The sequence below is a fragment of the Melanaphis sacchari genome, unplaced genomic scaffold, assembly GCF_002803265.2.
Source record: "Melanaphis sacchari strain LSU unplaced genomic scaffold, SCAv2.0 Contig86_pilon_pilon, whole genome shotgun sequence".
Taxonomy (NCBI): domain Eukaryota; kingdom Metazoa; phylum Arthropoda; class Insecta; order Hemiptera; family Aphididae; genus Melanaphis; species Melanaphis sacchari.
In genome coordinates, this window is record NW_020271611.1 from 496,796 (window position 1) to 516,390 (window position 19,595).

General features: G+C 24.3%; 2 protein-coding genes across 2 annotated transcripts in view; one reads left to right on the forward strand and one right to left on the reverse strand.

The window, feature by feature from the left end:
* Nucleotides 1–19,595, forward strand: part of LOC112602355 (connectin-like) — a 243,929-nt gene that overhangs the window by 24,196 nt on the left and 200,138 nt on the right. The window lies entirely within an intron of this gene.
* Nucleotides 3,527–6,237, reverse strand: LOC112602360. Its single transcript, XM_025350395.1, has 2 exons — nt 6,143–6,237; nt 3,527–3,920 (listed from the first exon to the last, which is right to left on the reverse strand). The coding sequence occupies exons 1-2, from the start codon at nt 6,235–6,237 to the stop codon at nt 3,527–3,529; spliced, it is 489 nt and encodes a 162-aa protein (XP_025206180.1).

A 19,595-nucleotide genomic window follows, 5' to 3' on the forward strand; every position in this document is an offset into this window, starting at 1 on the left:
ATGACAGTATTGTTGATTTTATATACCCATTTAATAAATACAAAATACATTTTTGCTTTCATTCGTTGATATTTTAGATGAATTCATCTAAATGTTTTTGAATATATAATTTTTTTTAAGTTCAAAATAACATGGTGCAACATTTATTTTTAGAATTAATGACAAGGTCAATACTCAATATAATTATAATATATATAAATCATAACTTGTATAATATCTATAATTAATTAAGAATGAAAAATGTATTATATGATTGTAAATTATTAAAACAATCGTATAACTTTATTTCAAAATATTTGATACGTATTAAGTAATTATTAGATAATGTTTTCAAAAATATTATCATATTTCTTTGTATCATTCTAATGTGTTTTGTTTTTGTCTACAGTGAATAATTTTAATATCTACCTCATAATAATTTAAAAATATGTGTATTATATGATTTTTATATCAAATTATAAATGGTTTGTAGAAAAGATTATAATATTATGTTAAATGACATGCAACTGTTTTAAATGTACATTTAACACGAAATATTTTGTACAAAAATCAATTTTTGTACGTTATGTACCTTCAACTTAAAGTATTATATTATCTAGTTTTTTTTTGTGGTTATTTTGTCTTTAACACAAGATAAAGTTCTCTTCTAAAATTTAATTTTAATTGCATATTGGTTATTTAGCATATTATTGTACAATATTAGTTCGATATAATATATTTATAATGTATATACATGCGAGTATTATAGTGGCATGTAAATCGATTGTTGTGAAATTTGAGCAATCATAAACTATTTGATGATAATTTAAATATATACGAATGAGTAGTCGTAATGCCATTTAAAACTATAGCTGACACAAAATATGAAAGCTTATCGATGTTGAAATATTTCATTTTTTTTTTTATAAATAATCTACATTTACCTATTGTTACTATGTTATCATACAATCAATTTTGTAATGTTTACTCTATTTTTATCAACATGTATTAGATATAAATAGCTGTCTCGTACAATTTGTTTCATTAAAAAATACATCCATGTTAAATTAAATTGCCTAATGCTAATATTTAACTAACACGTGTGGATAAATGATATTTTAGTTTTCTGATTTAGTGCATAGATGATAATTTTGACTTATATCAACTTTTCATAGTTATCTTGTACGACGTTGGCTGTGCAATTTTTTTGACCATTTAAAAATTATTTTTTGTTCGGGTGTAGTTGAACAAACGTACGCTGCTACATATTGTACCTTGGTTTTTGTGAATGGCGTATGTACAAGTCAGTTCACTGACAAATCGTTAATTTTGTTAATAGATTTTTAAAATCATTAATTTAAAATTAACTGAAAAAATTTAAGTTAATTCAATATTGATTATTATTTTTGTTGTATTAAGCTCAATTTTTCCACAAAAAAAGTTTTAAAATGTTTTGATTTTTTTTTTTTTTGTATATATGATGCCACTGATATATTCATTGTTCATATTTTATCGCTTAATATTCCATGGATGGAAGTGAGATCGATAAAATTATGTTTAACACCTGCTCCATAGCTTATTATACTTAAAAAAATATTTCACGACGATTGGATAAGTGATTTCCATGATCATTGGCATCTAAGATTACATATATATTATTTAAGACGTATCCATAACAATATTTCTTAGAACCTAATTTCAACGCCATTTACCAAGTCTAATTTTGAATCTAAATTACCCAGAGACCTATTCAAACACACAAACATTTTTTTTTAATCAAAATTGGTCCAGCTGATTAGGAAGAGTTCACTGACGTATTAAAACTACAGAAGAATTATATATATATATAGAGATAATATATTGATTAGTGAGGGTTTAATACAATTTAATCATTTTTTTTTTTATAGAATTAAATTTTTTTGTCAGTTGTTGCTCATATAAAACATTAGTAATGTATATTATAAATGATTGTAATCACGTCAATCGATCAATCATTAATTTGTTCTATAATTATTTACAGAATTTATTGCTTATTAGACATAAATAACTAGGGCAATATATTTAATTGAACCTAATAAAGTTTAAATTTACTAACTTTCCTCATCGATACTGTTAATCCATTTTGGGATGTAGGCATACCTATTAAATTAATCGATACCCCGAATGGAGAGTAGTACAGTTTGGTGGGAACAGGTGTTGCACTGAAAAGTAAAAGCAAATCTATTAGTGAGAATGGAGCGAGACATTTCTCCACGGGTATCTGCATTGCTTCGAAGATGATTTTCGTAACCACTAAAAATCAATCAATTTTTGATAAAAGTAACAGGTGACCCAGCCTTGCATAGGTTCAATTTTTCAAAAATGATTTATTTATTTAAATAAATTTAATTTGTTTACATTCTGTACATATTTTTTTTTATTTTTCTTATAAAAAAGAAAAAGAAAATTAAGGGTTAAATTAATTGCGGCGAGTTTAATAAAATCAGGGACTTCAAAGATAAATTTAGGCAGATTGAAATCATTTAAGTCGTTCGGAATCTCCAGAATAAAAGTTTTTTAATAGAAATCTATTTGTTGACAATTATTTCGTTAATTATAATTAAAACAATCTGTATTATTTATGTATTTTTTCCATACCATGATTAAACTGCGACAAGGATTTTATAGTAGCAAAATCATTTATTAGTTATTACTGTATTATATTTTTACAAGTAAAAATATAACGTAAGTACATTATTTCACGAATAAAAACTAGTGTTCATAAGTATACAACATACTCAAGTGCTTGAATGTTAGACTCTGAACCTTGTGAACTATTATAAGAAATACTAGTCTAAGAGTTTAACGGGAAGTTTATGTTTTCACATGGTAAAGCCAAGTTGACCTTTATTAGAATCGAATGTAATTCTTGGAATGTGTTCCAGGTTCTTATTTTATCGAATTTTCTTCAGTAATTATACTATGTTTAATAATATTATTTGATTAATCATATTAATAACTAATCTGATCCATTACCTACCTGTTCCATTTATATTAATTAAAATTTATTTTAATATAATAATTATTTACTACGAGTATCTGTGTATAATATTTTTTAATTATTTATTTTACTTCTCTATACACTGCCATTATCGCAGTAATACCATGTATATTATAAATATTCCTTTCAAAATTAATTTTTTTCTAAACATTTACAGCAACACATATTCCAATGGTTTATATTTTTGGAATACCTAAAAAAATATTATTTATATTTCAATTTTCAAAATTTCAAACATTACTGAAAAACGTGATTTTTCTAGGTCATTTAGTCAAACTAATGAAATAATTTTATCAAAAAAATTTTTTAGTTCCGAGATCCGTACACAACCGTATTTGAGAAGAATTTCACAGACACACGCATACGTGATTATTGTTTAGTTAATAGTTTAATAAGATAGAATATGCTTAATATACAGAAAAGAAAGTACCCATCCCCTACATGTAAAATTGTGGCGTACGTATTATTATTTATAACAATTTATCATGTTTTTTAACGTAGTCATCGTCAGACGTTTTTCTTAAGTTCGGTGTATTTGTTGCATACCAGATTGTAAGTTTCCAGCGGTAGTAAGGACTTGGACTGCGCCAACATAACCTTAGCTTCTCGAAAGCTTAATACGTACAAAGCTTCGGCAATGCAGACAGCCGCCTCTTCTCTGCAACCAATGTCGGTTGCTTCTCCTTTGCAGCTTCCACAGCTCATGTAGGCCCTGTCACCAATCGCTGCCTCTACGCACTGTTCAGCTTGTTTGATTTTGCACAGCGCAAAATTCAGTCTCCCAGCCGAGTCATAGGGTGAAGGAAATGTCGAGGACCGTGATTTGAATGCTTTTGATCTCACTAACTCGGCGGACTGTCTAGTATTCTTTACATTCTTGCGGTAATTCGGATCTGAAACCCTGTAAAAATTATAAAAATTCGAATATAAAATAAATTATGTGTATAGTTATCGAATAAGGAAGTGCGCGCTAGTTTATTTTAAGATAGAACACGGTCATGTATAATGTTAGTCACTTAATTTTTTTATTTTTTATATTTTTTATCGATTACGTGTTTTTTAATGACCCTGACATAGTTTTAGATGGTAAAAAGATGATCATCGTGCTTAAAAAATAATTTTTAACTAATAATTAATTTTTTAACTACGAGAAGAACAGTTGACTGAGACTATACGTATTCAAAGACGTATGTCACTCTGTATTCGTAAGTAATATGTACGATGTGTACAAAGGTTTTGCGTAGGTACGAATGTTTGAATATGATATCACTTGGCAGTAATAATTATGTCCATTCAATTCGACGTATACATTGAATTATGAATTGAAGAAGTTACCAAATATGATGATAAACAATAATATTGAGTTAACAAAACTAATTTGTACTAATATTAAATATAATATGGTATTATTAATTTCAATGTTTATAATAACAATAATATGTGTAGACGCGTGAGTACAACATTTGTAAAGTATAATAAGTTAATAAGTTATAAGTTCAATACTTGACTATAGTAATTTTAGATTTTTTCAAGGGAATTATGGAGTTCACTGTAATATGTAATATTGTAGCTAAGGATATTATACGCTAATATTAGAAACTATAATGGAACCTATCAAAATAAATATGCATTTTCAATAGCTTTAATTAGAACAAAGACTTCCTAGTATTTGCGTGATTGTTATAGATTAATATAATAATATTATGTTGATTGGTTAGTAGTTTACATCGGTAAATCTTTATAAAATAGTACCTGTCTATAACTATTAATTTGTGAGAAATATTTACATTTCAAATGCATATTTTGAAATTTGTAAACAAAATATTGATTAGAAAGAAAACAACATCTTTTAAGAATACACAGAAATTCTAATTGGACTATATTTTTAATACAAAAACAACTTTTTAGATTGACATCTAATATTAATTCTTTTGATAAATTGCATAGACGAAAAGTGCATATGTGCATGGTGTTATATTTTATAGCATATTATAAAAATAATATATTTAAGTTAATTTCCTAGTACGTCATAAATTATTTACGTATAATATTACAAGCATTCCAAAATGGTATAGTCAATATAACTTGTAAAACATAATTCGTATGCTCTTTAAGCTTTTCCCTCCTATTTATAATATTATTTCATACATATTACAATGTCTTAAAATATTTATATTAATTTCAAGCCTAAAAGCTAATCTAAGATACTAACAGCAGATTGAGTTCTTTGAATTTATTTTTTACTCGTGTATGATTACTTATTAGTAAGTTACTAAGTTATAAGATAATTTCGATGTAAATTTTTTTTTTAATTTTTAGTCGTATATTTTGTTATTTTATACTGATATACATTTTTTATACTAAACACTTTTAAATAAAAAAATATTACTTGTTACCGATATATTTTTGTAACAACAAAAAAATGATGACGTTTACAATTTATTAGTTTATGTAAAAACATTTTTCATTTAAAGTTAGGTATACATTTGCTTTAATTAATATGACCTTTTAATTAGAATATAAATTACTATTAGTTATTATACGGTTTTGAGTTTAAATAAATTATCTGTTTAATATGAAAAAATTAAAAAATAATATTATTTTACAATTGAACAAGCATATTTACTATATAAACATTATACAAATTAGGGTACATAGGTATTTAAGTCAAATTATTAAAAAAATTTAAACGCATTACGAGTCGATAAAAATCATTAATATTCTCTAAAATAATATAATGTATTATGTTATACTTTTATATTTCCTAATTACTATATTTCTATATCATAGTTATTTACTGTAAGGAAATAATTTTGATTTAAATGGAAATTGTAAGTTTATGTTCCACTATTTTTACTTATCATGAATAATAAAAATAATATTGCTTTTACAATTCTACCATTTGATATTATATTTATCTGTATTCAATTTTTGTATTTTCAAAAGTATTTCAATTTGATTATTTAGAACGTTAGATTTTATTCCTTATAAAATTGGTTGTTCTTTACGCATACAAAGTATATTTTTTTGGATAGTTTATTCGTGTTCAGTGCATAGAAATATTTTTTTCTATTCTGCGTACCAAGTGCTGGGATGCAATTATTCACGTAAATATTGTTTTACCTTTTTTTATCCAGATACCATAAACAATAGGCTGTACTTCCGATTAAACAAATGTATAAAAAAGGTAAGTTAAATATATTTGTGATGTTCTGCATATTATTTTAAAATTTTTCTTCAATATTGGTAATTTTATCTTGTTTGTAAAACTGAAGTAGGTATATAATATGTATTATAGCTTGTTATAAAACACGAAACTATAGTAACTCTTAAGGTATAGAAAATAAAGTGTATATTTATAACATTATAACTTATAAAAGTTATAAATCTTATATGAATAATAATAATAATAATAATAGGTACTCATCTGGGAATTTCTGTTTTCATAATTACGCAACTTGAACTGTTTAAACATGCACATAAATACTGTTGCTACATAATTAGTTATTTTTTAAATATTAGCTCTGAAAACTGTATTAACTTGACAGTTTGAGCTGCTTAATGTTATATTTTTCAAATAAAATAGTTTTTATATTTAATTGGAATGGATGATTGTTTATAGAATATAATTAATGTTTTTACCAATTTAGAACTTATTTACCGAAAAAAAATTTTGCTTTTTTTTTTTTAATTGTCCGAGTACCATTTATTCCATCCGAAATAGATATACATAAAAAAAAAAAAATCACGCCTGATAATTTATAATTTATAAGCCAATAAAAATCAGATATTTTATCTGTATTATAGCACTACATAAGTTTAAAGTTTAAAAGAGCTTCTAATTCTAGTATAGGTATCTTATTACCCATTAATTGAAATTAGTAGAAAGTTTATCGGATGTTTGAGAGGCATACCGGATAAAGTTAGTAGTTTAGTGGTAATTCAAAGGTTCACCTAATTTTGTGGACGTGCGGCATTACCGCCGCCGAATGGTCAGTTAAAAGTGCTCCGTTTCGCGTGTTGTGCTTTCATCCGTCGCGGCACTATATATACATTCGGCAACCACGTCAAAAAGTAAAAACGCAAGCCATTAATCGTATACACGTGATAACTGGCTCTATATACACTTTTATACGTCTGCGCAATTACGTGCTCGCTGGCTATCTGATGCTCGTTCCTTATTGCGCGCTCTCGCCCACTCTCCGAACACTTAATTTTGATTTTTCCTAATAACACCCCGAGGCCCTAATATATATTTTCCCGTGTACTGGTTCAGTGTGTATTGTTATACCTATTTATGTATCGTCAGCCGTCATTAACTTAACAAATCGCGTACAAACATGCAGCAGGTATATTATTTATATGGCTTTTTTAATCGTAGTATTTATTTTCAGTAGTCGTGTACCATCTATGATGCACACGACAGGGCAATTGTACACACACTTAACATTGTTCCTTAACTGTAGAAAATATTACGGCCTATGTAATTTTTACAATGGTATAACATGTTGGTGTATTTTTTTTGCTCAATATAATTTTAAATATACAAACAACCTATAATTAATTAACTTCATTGGTTTGAAATTCGTTTTTTATAGTAGTAGGTAAAATTGAGTCAAAATTTATAGATTAATTTTATGCTTTAAAACATTATATTAGGGTTAGGGTCTAATTTTAATATTATTAATATTATTAAATTTTGATAAAAAAAAGTCATGAGAAATCTTATATTCATTTTTCTAGTATTTTTACTCGTGAATCGTACAAAAATAACAAAATTATATCATATACTTATAAAAAATGTTTACATAAATGTTTTGTGAAAAATTCAAATCTTTAAAGTTATTCATTTTTAAACTGCAAAAAAAAAAAACAAAATCAATTTTGTAAAAAATTATTTAATTTTTCTCCATTATTTTTTAAAAGAAAATTAATAAAGTAATAAATAAATCCAAATGGCTATCAAAAATTACACTTTAAGTTTAAAATTAAATATTTTATTTCTCTTAAAGATAGCGAGACTAAAAAAAATGTTCAGTATTATAATACGATTACATTCATTGCTTTACTCGGAAACTATGATATAAAAATGTGTTTATTTTAATTTTAAAATTAATATTTAAATTGTAATATTAATATCTTCAAATTATGTAAAAAAAATAAAAATAAATATAGTTTCAAAATCCCATAAATATATTTTTTAAATCTCATAAATGTATAGAGAAATGTATTGTCTATAGTGATATTTTATACTTATATTCTGTCCAAATGAAAAGTCTTGTTGAAAAAGTTGAAAACATTTTTTGCTAAAAACTATTCGAATGTTCATCGATGTTGATAAAAGGTAATAAATGTATATACTTACAAAATTGTGTATTATATAATATTGCGCACTTGAAAAAGAAATAATGTGTTGATCTATCGGAATTCTGTGAATGAAAGACAAAAGTATTATAGAAGTAAATAATACAAAATGTTCAAACTAAATTTAATAATGAAATATTTAAATTAGTTTGAACTTTATAATTCAAAAATATGAGTTTTCAATGAAATAATGTATGAAAATGTGTGTGAATAATATAAAAATGTTGGATTTAATTGTAAATAACACATTTAGATGAATATAGTATGTTTAAACGTATACATTGTTTTGCAATATTCTATTGTTTAAAACTGATCTAAAGTTATGTATACCTAATTTAAATTATGTAATTTTATCTAATAAACAATGAATAAATATATAAAATAAAAATGATAAATATTTTTTATTAATCAGAATTTATAAACACTTGAACAACGGCTAATGTAAGGTTTAGACATATTACAAGGGAGTTCTACACAAAATTGCTTTAAGTTACATTTTAAAAGATAACATACTCCTTAATCCCTTAAACACCCACTTAAATAACCTCCAAAACGTAATTTAATAAATATAAATCCTCTCTAAGGTTGAGTGCACTATAATCTTGTTACTTTTTTTCAAATTGTGTACATGTTAAAAGCCCAACAATCTTTAAATAGGGTAAAACTAAAAATAACTGTTAAAAAATAATAGTAATATTTATTATAAATTGACATATTTTTTGAGATTTATTGGACATTTAAATAATCTATACTATTGGCTCTAAATTATTTATTTTTATTTGGTTGATACAAGAAAAAAACGTAATATTTACATAGTATTACACTACCTAAATAAAATACCTTAAATATTATATAACATAATTTTGAATGATAAAAGCTAGTTGAAGACAACAAGCCGTTTTTTATGGTAAAACTTATCAATAATTTAATTGTTCATTGAGTTGATAAAAATATAGGAGGTTTTAAAGTTATATAAATCATGTAAAGTTTAAAAAACAAATCAATTTCTACGGTCACAATAAAATAATGAGTACAAATCTGCAATTTTTAACAAAATGCAATATTCTAAGAACGAATTAATAATGACAAACTATGTTGTATTATAATATAACGTAAATTTTTTTTTCTAATATCAATTAGTTTAAAAAATAACGACTAGCAAAATGTACACTTAAATATTATTTTATTTTTATGTACTCATAGATAAAACCATTAAAACACTTAGTAAGCTTGATTAATAAAGAAACAATGCAATGTTTGATATTTTGCTAATTATTTTTGAATATAATTCTAATAAGTGTTTGTAAAATTACGGTTTAATTGTTTAAATGTAAAATTATGTATAGAATGTAGTTTGTTATTATTTAATTTTAGACGAGCTATTAATTTTAAAATACCGTTTTCATTTCGTATGTATTATGTATTATTATGTATTAAGAAAATTATGTAATGTCCTTCGGGAAGTTTGTAATCCAAGCATATAACAAATGTTGATTATTCAGTTGAAATTCGTTTACTGTTACGTTAGATGACACAAGATATTTAACCAGGACACTATAAGTAAACATGTTTTTCCTTTAGAGATAATTTCATGTTTAAATTTGTATTCACCTTCCAGAATATTACCAAGGTATTAATTTAAATTAATTTCAGAGTGAAACGATTAAAGAGGTATAGATATTATAACGATCGTATCTAAAGAGCATTTTGAAAATTAAAACTCATTTGATTTATACTATTTTTCCTTAAAGAATATCTTATAATATTCAGTATCCCTAGGGGGACGTTTATCACACAAAAGTTTCTAGATATTAATCACTTGATTGTGATCTTCAATAACATTTATTTAGATTATTTTATCTCCTTTTATAGCCATTAGCTGTCAAGAACTTTATCAATTTGAAAAAGCGCAACATTAATCTGGCAGTGATGTATTCGATAAAATATGTAGTGGGTAATTGGTTAAATGTCAATATTTTTGGAGAATAAATTTTCATCTATTAATTAAAAAAAATAATTATTAAAAATAGCGACCAAAGGGGAATCGATACTGCCTGTATTATACACAATTTGTAATTTGTTATCATTATTTATTTTCACATTTTCATTTTTATTTTTTATTTTTTGTAGTTTATAATTAATTTTTCTCTAAATTTGCAGACTTTCAATTTGTAACAAAATATTTATGAGAAAAACGCGTAGTGTTAATAATTTATAAATACTATCATGTGAATTATATATTATTTAATACACATGTTACGTCATAACATGATAGTAAATTTCATAAATCATACAATAGATGTAAATATTTTTATGTTTTTTTAAACAATACTTACAGAGTTTAGTATAACATATTGTATAATAATATTTTTTTCTTTCTTTTTTTTTTTTTTTAATTGACCCGCGGCTACTAAGGCCATTGGGTTTTTTTAAGTAAGGTTGGTTCGGTAGGTTGTATTTTTTACGACTGATACGGTTGATAGCAAACACGTGTATGTGTGGCAAGGTTTTTAACCACTATGATCCCGAATGGTCGTCACCCATCTGAGAGCTAGTAGCTGTGGCCGTTACTTACTCCCAGTGGCATTCCGCAACTGGAAGCAGCCAACGCGCCACGCCAAGCCACTGTATAATAATATTATATGTTACAGTTAAAGTACATCAGTTAAAGGTAGCTGGTAAATAAAATAGGTATTTCTTATATCACTGATCATAATTTACTTTCATACAATTTTGAGTAATGTTTTATAGCTATTTATATGATTTATTTATAGTTCTTCCTACATCATTTTAATTTTGTTTTTTAATATACAATTGCTTAGGTAAATACATCAAAATGTTTGTTAAAACTTAAAATTAATGATTACTAAAAAGTAAAAAGTAATAATAAAAATGAAAAAGTAGTAATTAAAAAAAATAACACTGCATGTGAATGTACTGATAATATAACGAAGATAGATATAACTATTAGCAGAAATATAAATTTAAAAATCATAATAATTTTATATTAGAATAAGCTTATTAAAACGAATATTATTAATATATAAAATGTGTTTTTTGATTGAATTGAAAAAGTTAAAATTTAAAAATGTGTAAAACTTGTATATATATCCAAAATAATAAATACTTGATTATATATTTATATATCTTATATAACAATTTAGCCAAATAGGCTCATATATAGGTAAATGTACAAAGTATACCTATATATTCATATTATATTAAAAAGACATAACAATTGTCATCGGTACACAACGTTTAAATTCTCAAAACGAACTCTTCAAAAATGTTGAATTTCAATGCATAAAAAATTGAGGTTTTAATTGAAAAAATAAATAATTTTTATCATCTTATGACACCTTAAATTGCATAAAAAAAAAATCTAAGCACTTAATATTATTTTATGGCCTTTGAATAAACTTACAAACTCTAAATTAGGATTTAAATTAATGTACGTTTGAGAGATAAAATAGGAGTTTATTTCTAAGCGAATCGTCCTGTATGTGCTTCGTAAGTATAAACAATTCTGTTAGTTTTAAGTAAGGTACACCAAAATAGTGTGTATGTGTGTGTTTTTTTATAAAACAAAATCAGATTGCTTGGCGGAACATGCTAACGCGTATTTGTTGTTCATATTGGTACGGGGTTTATCATATTACATCATCATATCTGTTATTAAATCAACTAGTTACTTATTTGTTTGGGGATTTCGATTCACATTATTTTCACAGTTCCATCCTACCACGTTACGTGTATTTCCGATAAAATAGGGATGTAACTTTTACGATTGATTATGTATCTTAAATTTAAACATACATTTTAGGTAACATAAATCATTAATTTGTCCGGGATCAAACTTCATATATGATGCATGACATAGTTGTTTGCGTTCGTTTCATCAAAACTTTTTAATTAATAATCACCATCGTTGGCACACGACGAGTACCTAGTTCAGTGAATAAGTGGTTGGTAGCAAGTATGGAATTTTCAATTTCGATGACTATTATACGTTCATTCAGCTTCAAAATAGTTTATTACGAATAACTCATTAGATATTTATAATTTATCAGGTATTTGACATTAATTTGTATCATAATATAGATGGCCCCAGTTCTTTTCAAAAATTCAACTTTAGTGTATTACAACATGGATTGTCTTATCCACATCGTATTAATTAAACAGTTTTTGAAATTCCAATTTTATATTATCATTATTTATGACTTAACGAGGTTCTTTCCTTTTATTAATGTTTTTTGAATTCTTTGTCCGTGTTTCATAATAAATTATATTATAAAAAAATGTTAAAATATTTTTATTATTACATTAAAATTAATATAATAGGTGAAGAAGTATTATTTAGACGTGTGTGAAATTTTACTATAAAACCGGACGTAAATAAATTAGTCTTGTTACTAATCAAAAGCCTATAAATCATAATAATTGTTAAGAAGAAATATTTAAGTTTGTTGAATATATTTGTTTTAAATTTAGAATTTTTTTCAAACATCTACGTACTCGTATTTATTATCATAAAATGTTTCAATATCCTTTGATTTATTTAAAAAAGTTTTTAATTTATAAATATAAAAAAAAATAAATAAATAACTTAATAAAACATGTTGCAATGTTTAAAATAAATTTCCATTATGATACAATTTTGATCTCAGTAATTTATATTCAAACTTAAACAAAGTTGTATTTGAATTTAATTTAATAATTTAAAATAACTGATCAGTTTATTTCTTTTGTTTTTTTAAGTATTAATATTACAATGTTTGAAAGAACAAAGTCTTAAATTAAAAAAAATTAAAGTTTTTTGATCAAAAAAAATAATATTTAATTATGTTTAAGATATTATATAGGTATCATATTATATTATAAATAAAATAAATATTTATAAAATTGTATTGTTTTAAAATTCTAAATAAACTACTCACTCGCTATATCGTATAATGTATTTCATAGTGTACTTAATATTTATTCAGTGTTTTCAACAAACATTTTTCGTAAATTTTTAAAAGCTGAAATCGTATAAACTCATTTGTACATTAGAAGTGTAAATAGTAGGAAAAAGAAAAACATAAATAAATAAATTGGGGTATTTTATTTTGATATAATTAATTTTTATATACTTTTTGGTATTCGTTATTTATACAAAATAATTACATTAAATGATTATTTTGCATATCTAACAATCTTATATTTTGCTAAATATATTGATTATTGTATTAGGTTTTTCTTCTTAATGTTAATTTTAGTATAACTATACAATGTCTTTTTTTTATAATTTCCAAAGAAAAATCATAGAAATGCTGCAGACGTTAGATAATATAAAAAAATCAATTATGGTGAGGATAGAATAAAAGATATTACGTTCTATCAAGTCTCAGTAATCATTAATCATATATTATTATTAATAATAATATATATTATATACTATTATTTTGGTAATTGTTATATTTTAATGATACGCATTTTCCTATTTCTGGCCACGTTAATATATAATTCTTTAAAAAACGACGTATTTAAATACGTCTAAAGCTTAAGCTTTATTTAATTTTATTAAAAGTAGTTTATAACTATTTTTACATACAATAATATTTATTAATTTAGCATTAACAGTAATACTATGATATTATTTAATATCGTATATTCAAAATCAATTATTCTAAAGCGTGAAATTGTTGAATTAATAACTTGAGTGTTTGAATTCCATTAGGCATATTGAAACTTTTTTTTTTTATTATTACACATTATGTACAATCTGTACATAATGCAATAAGAATATTTAGTACAGAACATTGAAACTTATATTTTAAAATACTATTCTTTCTTATTGAATGTGTCTGTAGTATCTACATAGCACATAATATATACTATATTTATCACTTAAGAAAGTTAGCTATATGCGTTAATAATACAGTTATATACCTTTTATATTATCACATTATCATATTATAATATCTTATTGGAATTTATCATTAAGGAAGATTAACTTTGTGAATTATGATAATTTTAGTTCATAGTTTTCATTTATACTTTAAATCTTTACGTACTTTTAAATATTTTAAATACATTTTTTGATGTAAGATGGTGTTAAACGAGAATTTTTCCAGTTTGTTATCTCAATAAAAATATATAATATTTTATAATTTTTTTGTAACTTTATTCATTTATACAAATTTTTAAAAATATATTTATTTAATTTAAAACAAATCATTTATTTGTATTTTGTATAATTAATTTTATTTATTACATTTTTATTTCATAATATTTTTATTTATTTTTTTTAAAATTTTGTTAAATATTAAAAACAGGTATAAATAAAACGTAGAAGTATTTTTTTTTAACTTTTGAAAGTTTTTTCACGAATGCTAATATTATCAATAATACTTATATAGATTCTTATTATGATTAAAATATTCACCAAAATCTTGTAAAAATATCAGTGATATCAGTACACAGTACAAAACTAAATTATACTTCAAATCATCCAGCTCATGTTTGTTAATTATATTTCTAAATTGTAAAAGTTGTCCATTTTATCTTACGCCGTACATTATAAATAAATTCTTATTTTATATTCTTAAACTTTTAACTTTTGTGATAGTTTTATTAATGTAAACTGGATTGGCAGGCCAGCTGTGGTGGCATTATGAACCCAAGACCTTATCCACCTCATCTTTTTTTTTCGTCTAGTTGGTCTATATACTTACGTGACTAGGATTCATTTTCGGAACCAAAAAGAATACTAAAGGAAAATTCACCACTGAATTTCAATGACGTCTGGTGACTTAATAATGTTCTGTAACGACTTAACGGTGCTGTGCAATAGTATAATAATAATAAAACTAATATTTTTTGTTGTAGACACGATACTTTGATTTTATACTTACTGCTTTACAAATTATCAACATCTAACAATCGTTGTTTAGTAATTATCAATTAAACTCAATCAATATTAATTTAAAAATACATAGACTTCTTAAAATTGTATTATATATATTTTTTTGACTTTTTGAATCTATATTTTAGATTAATAGTTGGGTGGTAATTTTATTTTTAAGACTTTTTATAATACTCTTAAGTTAAATAAATTACAAAGAATATGAAAAAATTTAAAAATATTACAAACTAAGATATTATACATCATATTATACTCGGCTGTATTGCCAGTATATTTTAGTAATTGATTATTAAATATATTACTAAATTTCCCACATTTGCGATCGAAAAGTTTGATAGTAGATTAAGACTATATTATACTATAGCATTCTGAAATTTTATTTAAAATTTTAATACAGTGTTTAATTTAAAGTATTATTGAAGCAATATTATAATTTAGCTTCAATGCTAATAGAACATTTAAAGAATTATGATTGGATTGTTAATATTTATGACAAGACATACGATGTAGATGAGTCATAGATAAGTGGTTTGTGGCTAGGTTTAAATGAAATAATTGATTTTAGAACGTTTTTTTATTAATCTGTGAAAAATAATACTTTATTACAATATATTTGACATTTGCGTTTGTCAACATTTACTTTGTATTAGACAGGTATCAATGACAAACGGTTATGGTTTGTTGACGTGTTTTGTTGTATCAAATAATTAGGTATAATTTATTTTAAGTGGCTATTTTTTCTGTTTACTCATTGTCTATTTGAACACGTCATTATATTAATAATTGTTGATATTGGTTTGTTGTCTTTCGACTAAGATTCCGCCAGTATTATAGTGTTATTATATAACAACTTTTTGTCTAGGACGAGTTTAAAATATTCATTGTCGCAGGTGTCCAAACAATCAGTTCATTTGTTATTTACGCTCTACACACATTTAATATAAACTTTAATTTGTTAACAATTAACGTTTAACAATAAAACACATACATAGTTTTTAATAGTTACATATAAAATATTACTGATACTTATTTGTGTAATTACAGATAAAAATATTTAGTTATAAATAGATAGAGATACTAATTTTACATATAGAGATACCTCGTAAAAGTTCTATTTCATCATTTATACATTTATATTTCAATTTATCTGCATTTCCAAATATCCAGTTCTTATTGTTCGCTCGAGACTTAAGCATTCGGATACATTGTAATAAATACTAATATGATATAGATGTGAGGGTACGTGAAAAAGAGACACATGAGCCCCTTGAGAAAACAAACTCAGAATTAACTACAAAATGTGTAAACTTAAGTGAATATTATGCTATAACACACGCACACGGCGTGTATGCAAAGGTGAGTGAGCGCGCGCGCGTATGTGTCTGTGTAATAAAGAAAAAGAGTGGAAGAGGAATGAGAATGAAAGAGTGAGAGAGTCTAATGATTTTTCATTCCACTTCAAATAAAATATTAAATGCCCTTCTATTTTTCCCACTTTAAAGGTCTTGAGAAAAATCGACCGATTTCCTACAAAGTGTATTTAGAATATTAAAGTTACGCTCTTCTGCCTTCCAAAAAAAGAACTTGTACAAATTAAACCAACCTCTATAAAAGACCCAACTGTTACCGTTTTCTGATTGTTACTATATTGCTGTTGGTGCTGCTTTACTAACATAATTTAATTTGCATACACTGGTTATAATAACAGTGTAGGCATAGGACGACCCTTTATAAGGGTAGCCGACCCCTTCTTATGAGTATTTTTAGAGGAAACAATATGCATTGCGTATGAAAAATCACCTATGTTTCTGCCTGCATTATCTGATGACATGTTCAATTTTTTTACGTACAATCATTTATTGATTTCATATAATATGTATAATATATATAGCTTCTGTTTATAACATGACTATATTTTATTGACATAAATTATCAATTATCATCCAAAAAACTATTGGTCTTTGTCAATAAACGCTATACGAGCCGAGATTAAAATATTATGAAGATAAGAGTAAGATAAAATATAATTATTAGTAAAATAAGGGAACTAAAGCTGAATATTTTAAAAATTATATTTGTATTATTAAGTATTTGACTATTAATTCATAGACCCAAAATAAAATAGTTAGAAATCGTTACATAATTCCTAATTTAAAAATTAACGTACTGTTAATTATAAATTAACTATTAGTCGTTATAATTTTATTAATACCGAATAATAAAAAAAAAATACGGTTAAAGAATTTTGATTATATTTTAACATTTAAATAGGTTTCGTAAGTCTGAATCTAAAGATAAAAAAATAACTTATAAGAATTTAGTCTTTATCTATAACAATATATCTAGTAGTATTAAGTAGTCAGAAGTTTAAACAATTGACATATTAATGTTTTTATCTACGTACGGATAGTGTTTAAATTTAAATTAATAAATAATTATTTAGTTAAAGTGTGACATGCAAAGATAAAAATGAGTTAGTCATCTTAAACTTCAAATCACCTCAACACGTAAATCTTTATAACCAATTAGTATGACTGTAGTAAGGTTATATTTTTGCAAGTGATATAATAACCTTTTTGTTATTATGTAGTATAATTATTCTGCGTCTGCCTGTTGTAATATATTTTCATATTTCATATAAACGTACTGTTTCATATTTGAAATAAATATATACCTAAATTATTTTCTTTTCTTAGTGTCTGTATTAAATCAAATTGTATTAAATTTTATACGTATAACAAAGAAAAAGACATTTGTAAGTTATAATATACAGTAAAACCTCTCTATAACGGATCCTCTATTAAACGGAATCCTCCTTATAACGGAAAATGTCAATAGTCCCGGTGTAAATAATATATAATTTTCTACCTCTCTATGACGGAAAACTCTTTATAACGGAAAAAATATTGGTCCCAAACGATTCCGTTATAGAGAGGTTTTACTGTAATACCTATATTAAAAATTATACTTCGTTGAATATTATATTGTTTGAGTAAATTCATTCATTTTTATGTACTTAATTTTTATTATAATTTCTGTATAATAGTATATGATATTGTATTGTGAATCGGATATAAAAGTATATATTTTATACGCGTTTTCTAGTTTTTTCGTGTAGTCAACGCAGAAATCTATCAGTATAATATATCTTTTTTTTTTTTTATAGACATATTAATTTAAATGATTAGTTTTCTTTTAATGTAAATTTAAGTGGTTTCGCATATTTTTAGGATTTAAATGCATATATGTATATTTTGTGATTTTTAAGCACAAAGTCCCTAGTTTTATACATGGTAATATAGTTTTAAAGACATTTAAATATTTACTTGCTTATTATATTAGGTTTTTGGTTTACCTATTTTAAATATTGACAGAATCGGACATTGAACCAATTATTTCTATATTCATATTGATAATATAACTAACTAGCAATGTTTTTTTTTATCGATCTTATTTAAGCCCGAAACTAAGGTTATAAGCTGTGGATAGAAACAGTACTACAGTAGGTTTTTTTTTTGTATAAGATTTATTTGTAAGGTTTGGTTTGTCGGGTTGGAACACGTATGTGTATATGTGTGTGCCATGGATTCGTCACTAAGAACTCGTATGGTCACCCATTTGAGAACACATTAGTGACTAAGGTCAACCACCGACCACACCAGGCCACAAGCAAAGTTTATATATTGTACAACTAATAATTAAAAAAAATAAATAAATATTATAGGAATAATTATATTAATGTTATCGTACACAACTATAAATTTATAGTATTATTGGCATTAAACAAAATGTATTGTTCATTTTTTATTATTATTTTAAAAGCTCATGAAAAATTGGATATTCCTACTTATTAAACGGTGTGTATTACGCTTTTAACTTGTTTAAATTATAGTGCACAAGTAGTAAATGTATTTGAAATTGTTGAACAATAAATTTATAAAAATCGAAAAATGAAAAAAAATAAATAGTTTTTTTAAACTATTGTTCTATAAAACATTATAATATGTATAATTTTGTTTATTAAAGCATTTTTGGAGTAACGTTCAAACGTAATAGTATTACTGTAGGCAGCTGATAGTTTTAGACTATATATATTGTATATGTCTTTTATAATCAAAACAAAGTTATTTTATTTATGTTCCGTAAATCTTAGTCATGAAAAATAAGTATATTCGTACAATAAGAGTTTGGACAGCCACATTATAACTGAATAAAGTATGTAATCGGTTTTATAAAAAGAGATTGTTATCGTTTTATTTTATTTACGTAACCTTTATACGTTTCGTTTTTAACATCCAATCAATG